The 8234-nt window shown below is 43.1% G+C and overlaps 1 protein-coding gene across 2 annotated transcripts in view; it reads left to right on the forward strand.

The window, feature by feature from the left end:
- SYNPO2 (synaptopodin 2) overlaps positions 1-7768 on the forward strand; it is a 152243-nt gene extending 144475 nt beyond the window's left edge. The window contains exon 5 of one of the 2 annotated variants that reach the window (XM_012645490.1): positions 7230-7768. In XM_012645490.1, the coding sequence (XP_012500944.1) occupies positions 7230-7766 (537 nt within the window). In that variant the 3' untranslated portion in view covers positions 7767-7768. The remainder of the gene's footprint in view (positions 1-7229) is intronic. The other variant, XM_012645491.1, reaches the window with a different exon arrangement.
- The last annotated feature ends 466 nt before the right edge of the window (positions 7769-8234 follow it).

Genomic DNA, 8234 nt, shown 5'->3' on the forward strand with positions numbered 1-8234 from the left:
TTTGTTTATGTGAAAATGACTTTTCTTCTCTATAGAAACTGATGAAATCTGAACTTTTGATATCTATTATTTATTCTTTCTATGGTGGGAATCTATACGAATGACTTTTACCATTTAAACCTTCTGAGGAAAGAGAAAAATTTTCAGAAAATATTTTGAAAAGTGTTTAAAAGATTTATTTTTGTGTTCGAATGAATTAAGCTAGACTTTTATAAAAATATACACGAGTAAGGCTTTTCCCTGAGAATGACAAAAATGTTAAAATGGTAATTCCAGCTATTTAAATAGAACATAATCTGTCTTAATAGAAGTATTTTCATAGGCTATAATTTGTAGATGCAATTTGTAGAGTAGCATACTTCTTTTTTGAGGGTGAGAAGGTAAACATTGCTGATATGGCAATTTTTTCCATTTACAAATTTAATGCCTTAAAATACATTATTCAAATAATATGTTATTACCTATGGCTTTAATTCTCCAATTTCCCTATACAAACACATACTGATTGTACGACCTAGAGTACATTACCCAATTTCTGTGCCTTGGTTTCCTTATTTGCAAGATGGAGATTGTGGGGTTGTTGAGAGGATTACATGAGCTAATAAACACAAAGTGCTAAGAGCTGTGATTAGTAGATTATAAAATTCTATGTATTTAGTTATTATTATCATTGCTTCTGTGATAAAAAGGGCCACAAAAGTGTATGCACAGATTCCTCCTTAACATCGGTCTTCATGACCTTAAGTTGCATGTGGTTATTTTTATCGCTTTAGAATAGAAGGTTAAAGAAAAAAAATCAAGAAGTCTGTATTTTGGCCCACTCAGCCCTAGCAGGGACATGAGGTCAGTGGCACTGTTTCTGCCAGCCCAGCTGCCTGAGCTCTGTGGCGGGAGGGAGGCTGGGGCTGGCACAGCAGTGTCCGGGCGCTCGCTGCTAACTCCACTTCAAAGGCAAGGCTCCCTCCTATTTTTACCCTGGTTCGGCAGCCTCTTGAACAAAAGGTTCTGCCAGGTCACTGACACCTTTATAGGGCCACTTCTCACAATAACAAAAATAATCACCATTCGTTATGCTACGTGGCATTCAATTTATAAATGCAACCTCTACTCTACCCATAATCGTCCACCATTATTCCTGTTTTACAGCTAAGGAAAGTAAGGCTGGGAGAGGTTGAATCGCACTGGTCACAAGAGGCAAAGGCAGGACTCCCAGGTCAGCGTGACGTCCAAGTTCACATTCCTTCCGATATAACATGCTGACTTCCATTGTCATTTACAACCCTTACCCTTTCTCACAAACGGGTTTCCTTTAAGCTTGAAGTCAAACTTTTTATTTAAAAAGTCTACTGTTTTAGAACAGAACATTTAATCTAAAGAGTTAATCCAAGACGAAGAGATGGTGACAGAGCCAGAATGAGAGGCTACAAAAGCACACCTCTTATTTTGATATGAGCGCCCTCGCATTCATGGAACTATTTAAACAATGTGTTTACTCGGCTGCTTTTCTGTTAAAAAATATGGCTTATTAATCCTGATTCTCAGCCCTATTCTTGGCAGGCGGAATAATACTGAGAACTTTTGTCTAAAGAAATGGGCACGCTCCTCATTTTCTAGATAAGAGAGTAGGACGACAGAATTTCCCCAACCTCCACTTGGGGGAAGAAAACTTAAGATCCACTTTAAGAAGGCAAGTTGTAGGGAACATGAGGAATAGACTGTTTTCTCTCTTTTTCTTTAAATTTCAAAGTATTACGGGGGTACAAGTGTTTTTGGCTACATGGATCACTTTCGTAATGTTCGAGTCAGGGTTGTAAGTGTGCCCGTCACCCAGACGGTGTTCATTGTACCCGTCAGGTAGGTTTTCGCCCATCCCCTCCTCCCCACTCCCTGCTGCTTGATTTCCACTGAGTTTTACTGCCCTCTGTGCACGCGTGTGCTCAGCAGTTAGTTCCAACTTAACAGTGTGGTGTTTGTAAGAAAAATGACCTTAAAGTTCTCTTTCTCCACGCCCCCCCAAGCTCGATTTTGTCTGTCACCTCAAAGGAGTATTTGTCCTATATTTAAAAACCTCTAGATAAAGGGATTCTAAAAAAAGAAATTTTTTCCAATGTTTAACTGCTTCTAGTGTCAAGAAAATTGTTATTGAAGGTCCGCCAGAGCTGAGAGTGACTCTAAGAGATTAGTTGGTAGAGGCTGCCTTTTCCTAACACCTACTTACACTCTCACGATAAATGGTAAATCAGCTTTCTCTTCTTCAATTTCACTAAGTCCAATCTCCATTATCTTTTCCTTCTTAGGTCTTTTTTTTTTTTATTTTTAGTCTTGCAAACAGTACTTCAGGCTATATTTAGGATTCATGCATACTTTTCCTAAGACTTTTCTCACTTGCAAAATCAAAGCAGTTTGAAACCCTGAAACTGCCATGGACCTGAGATGCAAATCATTATTTGCACTTTAAAATCTTCCACCTGTTCAGAAAAATTGAATTGTTCCTAAATAATGACTAATCCTGTCTGTCTTGCTAAACATGCCTTGGAGTGCATATTGATATGCATGTATTGGAGGTGGTGGGATGGTTCTGTTTGTGTGTGTCGGTGGCCACGTGTAGCTGAGGTGTGAGAAGGGCTACATGTATGGTTATCTTTTGGTGAAGATACCAAATTTTCTACTTACGACAGCCTGGTATGGAAATTATCATTCCTCTGTTATGGAAATTATCATTCCTCTGTTCAACAAATACTTACTCAGCACCTACTATTCCGGTGCCAGGCACTGTTCTAGGGATGTCCTAATAAAACAAAAAACTTTTACCCTTAGATGGGCCTTAATTTCTAGTGGGGAGAGACAAGTAAACAAAATGATTAAGGAAAACATTTATTATGTCAGATGGATGGAAGCCTAAGGAAAGAAAGCAAGCGGGAGAGGCAGATAGGGAATTTGGAGAACGCAAGAGACTTGCCCAATAGAGTGATCATGTGATGTCTGAGTAAGGCAGGAGTCATGCTGGGACCTGGAGTGTCGTGTCACAGACAAAGGATCAGTGCGGATAAAATCCCGAGGCATGAGTGTGCCCAGCGTGTGCAAGGAATAGCAGAGACCGTGGGCAGGAGCAAAGGGAGAGGGAGCATGGGAGGAAGACGGAGTCAGGGGTGTAAGAGCCCACTCGGCAGGTTGTGTGGGGTCTTGGGGGTCAATGACAAGACTTTGGTTCTTTCTTTTTTGAAATGAGAAACCACTGGAGGGTTTTCATCAGAGGACTAAGTGACATAATCTGACTTAGGTTTTAACAGGATAATTTTGGCTGGCATGTTAATAACAGACCAAAGGAAGCAAGGATGGAACTAGGGAAACCGGTTAGCACACAGTGACACAGGCGAGAGTCTGTGTGACTTAGTCCAGGATGCTTCCAGGGGAGGTGAAAAGAAACAGTCAGATATGGGACACATTTTGAAGGCTGTGCTGGCAGAATTTGCCGACCGAGCAGGTGTGTCGTGTAAGATGGAGAGGGGTCAGCGCTGACTCCCAAGATTTTGACCTGAGAAAATGGAAAAATGGGGAGTGCCTGTGCTCCCCGCGTGCTTTCTTCTGTGCGTGTGCCCCTTCCGACCTCTGCTTTTCAGAAATTCTAATCGATGCTTAAGAAGGCCAAAGAAATACCATTTATTCCTGTTTGTTTTTCTTGGCCTCCTGGAATCTGTTTATGATAAAGCACAAGTTTGTGATAAGTATTATATTTACTGATCATGTGTTTAAAGGGAAAAGGAGTTGAAATAATATTTGTCGGTTGGAGACTTTTCTCTACAATACAAGAGTAAGCAGGATTTCAGCCAGGAGAATTGTTTAGCTTTCAAGGTTGATGGTATAAAATAGTTTAAATTTCAAAACATACATCACATTAAACTTCTTCGGCTTCTAGGACTGTTTACATTGCTTTAGTTTAGAATTCATTTCGTTATCCTTAGTAAGCCTCTGATGACACTTTCTTTTTAAATGTCAAGTGTTCTCAGCCAGTTAAATTGGTTACTAGACAGCTTAACAAGGGAGCTAAGTAGCTAAGCTGCTTCATTAATAGGCCGTGTGGATAAATCAACATTTAATTGACGTGAAAAGATGGTTTCTGTTAAGCTGAGAAAGGTCCTCAGCTCCTCTGAGCTTTTCTCCTGCAGGCAGAGACCCCCTCAGTGCCTCACCTTCACGTAGCAGAAGTGCGTTAAATGTGATGCGCCGTGTTCCCTATGCACTCGTCACCTGCTGGCTCTCACGATAAATGGTACAAATGGCAAGATGCCAGTACTGATGAATCCAAATGTAGTCAAAATTTAAATGATCCTTTCCAAAATTTCTAAGATCTCATTTCGTTTAATTTGCATGGATTTGAATCTTTTTTTAAAAAAAGATATGCTTGCATACTGGTTTCATTGCCAGTACAGTCTAATTCAATGAAGAACTCCGGTATGAGACTGCCAGCGTTCGACTCCCCACCCAAAGCTTGTTAGCTTTCTATACATGGGGAAGTTACGTACCCTCTCCAAGTCTCCTTGTCTGCAGGAAAATAGGGATAATAATAGCGCTGGGGTTGTGAAGATTATATGACATACTCCACACAAAGCAATTAGCCCTCACTGGCTGCCACACAGTAAGCGATCTACTGATGCTGGCTTTTATTAAAGAGAGAGGAAGGAAAATGCCTCCTTGGTGTTCAGCCCTTTTGTGGGAATATATAACACCAGGTGACCCAGGAGTGCAGTGGGAATCTTGTGTGCATTATATTGGACTGGCTAAATATTGGCACGAGCTCTCGTGAGTTGAACACTTAAATATACACAGACTCGAATGTTCCACGTGCAATGTTCACTACGCCATCTGCCAGATGACGTGGCCCTTCAGTCAGCTTTAATGACGTTCTCACTTAGCATGTGGGCTTGTACTGGTGTTTGAGATTCCAGAATAAAATACAGACTTTGCAAAAAAACATAGTAGCAAACTATTTCCACAATTCTCGAGAACCCCAGGTGATGAAAGGGGGCTGGAGTGTGACAGGGAGAGAGGATTTTGTGCGGGGACTTCTGGAGTGTTGAAGAGTGTGTGTTTGGAGAGGTAGAGCCCAGGGGCCCTGCCAGCTCTCCTCGGGCCGCGTGGGAGGAGAGCTTCAAAGTGGCTTCTTGGAGAACTGGATGTGAGCTGCTGGCAGGAGGAGAGGTGACAGGTCAGAGTGGACCAAGGTCAGTCTGACTCCCACGCAGGAAATCTGGAGGGCGAGGCACAGGCTGACAAACTGTTTTTGGCAAAAAATCAGGAAATTTGCTGCCACATTTTCACAGGTAAATGATGTGAGTGTTCCCCGTGGACCAGGGCAAGCCAGGAGCAAGGGGGAACTGGTTGTGGTCATCTTGTGGCCTCTCCAAGGGGGCAAATACATTTTAGTAGCTGCACACTGTGGGTAGACAGCTTGTTAAGGGGACACAGATGGTTTCCAAGTCACCCTAGCATAGAGATGAATTGACATGAAGTGAAGACCGTAGGCAAGACGTCCTCTATGACGGGAATCTTCAAAGAGCTCATGGAAGTGTCCTTTCTGGGCCTGTCTGGCCCCAAGAGTGAGAAGCCGGAGCAGGATGTCACTAAACCAAGGAAAAACTTCCTCCTGCTCTTTTTTCTTCTCTGTCATCCTCTCCCTCCAAGCCCAGGGTGCAGAAGGCAGAGTTAGCGAGCTGAGAGAGGAAGTGGAAGGAAAGAGTGAGGAAGCCAACTACAACTCTTTCCCTGAAGGAAGGTGACCCTTATGTTGAAATTACAGTTTGTTATTCCAGGGAGTGGAACCTCCTATTTCAAAGTAAGACTGGTTTGGGTAACTTAAGGTAACCACAGAACTATTCCTAAAAGTAAGCAAAATGTCACAGGCCCTGCTAAGTTTTCATCTAGTGGCGATGGAAAAACATTCATTAAATAACGTTTAAAGGTAGTAAAAGACAAAAAAAAAAAGAAGTAATACCATGACATGTCATGGGTAAAGCCCATTTAACATGTTGGTTAAATCTCATACCGAAAATGTAAATTCCTTTGATACTAACATAACCCGTAGTAGAAGTGACGATCCAGGATCCACCCCACGTTGTGCTGGGATTCTGCCATCAGATATTCAAACCTCGAAACAGAAGAAACATCCCTATTATTTTCGGGTTCCTTTGGTCATTCCTGGCTCAGGGTATGTTACATGGCTTCATGTCGACAGCCAGGCAGAGAACAGCATGAACCTGGGGACAGAGATGGGCAACAAATAGCAACAGAGAACAATGTGTAACAATTGCTTTGGAAACACATTAAAATTAGGAGTTTGGATGCAGTCAGGGACCAGAGGCCTGCATGTCCCCTAGGTGTCCCCTTGCTACTTTTGGCCAGTAGTTTGTCTAAGGAAGTCTCACGCAAGTGGCAATGTGTGAAGAAGTAATGTAGCCAATCACCAGGGTCCCCGGAAATGCAGAGGGGTAAAAGGAGAGAACACAGGAGCTTTCGATAAGTTCTATTGCTGGGCATTAGTCAAGCAGAGGAATGTTGCCGGGACACAAACTCTCAAAGAAATAAGAACGTAATACACATAAAAGGAAGCAAAATGCAAATGAAGTAAGAGGCAGGAGTAATTCCCTCAGAGACATGGGCAATATACTACATTTAGGAAATCAAACTCCCTGTGATCTTTACCATGTAAATCGATTTTGAGAGGAAAAAGGCCAGCTATTCCATCATACCCCTGATGTGAACTGGTACGTATTTAATAGTCCTTGTTTCTTTTTGCTATATTCAGTAGACCAAAATGAGATAACAGATTAAAAAGTCACTTGGAAAAAGCAACAAGCCTAGTAGTTTACAGTTTGTTTCCGGGGGTTATCAAAACGTTTTGTTTACTTTGTACCAGGAAGCAGCACAGGAGTGAGGGGGGCTGTGGACATACACATGCATATGGGAGAGAGAATCAAGGGGGGTCCCAGTGATGGCAGGGCCCTGCACCTAGGAAAGGGGGCAGGGAGCAACCGGGAGGGCCCAGCGAGGAGAGTGGGCTGGAGTAGCAGACAGAGCTAATGACACACCAGGCAGAGACGCCCATCCTGGCCTGAAGCACTGTGGGGGTTTGTTTTTTGCAGTGCTTGGCAATGGCGCCTGTGAACGCTTCGGAATAACAACCAGCGCAAATCAAAAGGATTGAGATACATTAACATTTTCATTGTTTCTAGGAAAGTGGGCGCTCCCTTTCTCTTCCTGGACGGTCGGTCCCACCCACCATTGCTACATCTCCTTGGGTACACCAGCCTGCCTGTGCCCACTCTAGCAAACCAACCGTTGGGCTAGAGAGAGCGAACAAGAGACCAACTCCTTGGGAAGCAGCAGCAAAGTCTCCTCTTGGTCTAGTGGACGATGCCTTTGGACCCAGAACCATGCAGGAATCCATCGTGGCAAATGTGGTCTCCGCGGCTCGAAGGAAGGTGCTCCCAGGGCCCCCAGAGGATTGGAACGAGAAATTGTCCCATGTTCCTCAAACCCAGAAGGCCAATGTGGGCTCTTGTGGAAGGCAAGAGTGCAGTGTCATGTCCCTAGCCAATAACATGTCCACCAACCCCCAATACAGTTCAGAGGTGTCGTACGCGTGTTACAGGCAGGCCTCCAGAAATGATTCTGAAGTGATGTCCATGGAGACCAGGTCTGATTACTCTTTTCCCGTAGCTGATTACAACTACAACCCACACCCACGGGGATGGAGACGCCAGACATGAGAGTTAGAACCGATCCTGTGCCTGCTGATTTTTTTTTTTTAAACGCTCCTTTGTAGGGTTTTTTACTTTTCTGATAGAGTTAGGTTCGCTTTGGTTGTGGCTTGTTCGCATAGGTCGTATTTCTGAGTTTGTGTGTCTATGTATGTATCTCATGCACATGTGAGTGTGAATCACTTCCTTGTCGGCTGGTGCACCCAGAATTTCTTTGAAGAAAAAATTCACTTTCTGCGTTGCTGTGCTGGCACTTATGTGTAATTCACAGTCTCAGTTCCATTCATATGGGGTAGTCTATGCAACTGAATTCTGCTCAATTAAAATGAAACTAAGCATTTCTTCCATGTGCCTAAGTCCAGGAAGGAACTAATAGAATACGGTGTACTAATTATCATTAGCCGTAATAGCAAGGGACATAACATTAGAGAAATTTTCAGTGGGAGCATGCCAGTGAGTAATACTTATATAAAAAAG

This window comes from Propithecus coquereli, unplaced genomic scaffold (genome assembly GCF_000956105.1).
Source record: "Propithecus coquereli isolate 6110/MARCELLA unplaced genomic scaffold, Pcoq_1.0 Scaffold232, whole genome shotgun sequence".
NCBI classification, from domain to species: domain Eukaryota; kingdom Metazoa; phylum Chordata; class Mammalia; order Primates; family Indriidae; genus Propithecus; species Propithecus coquereli.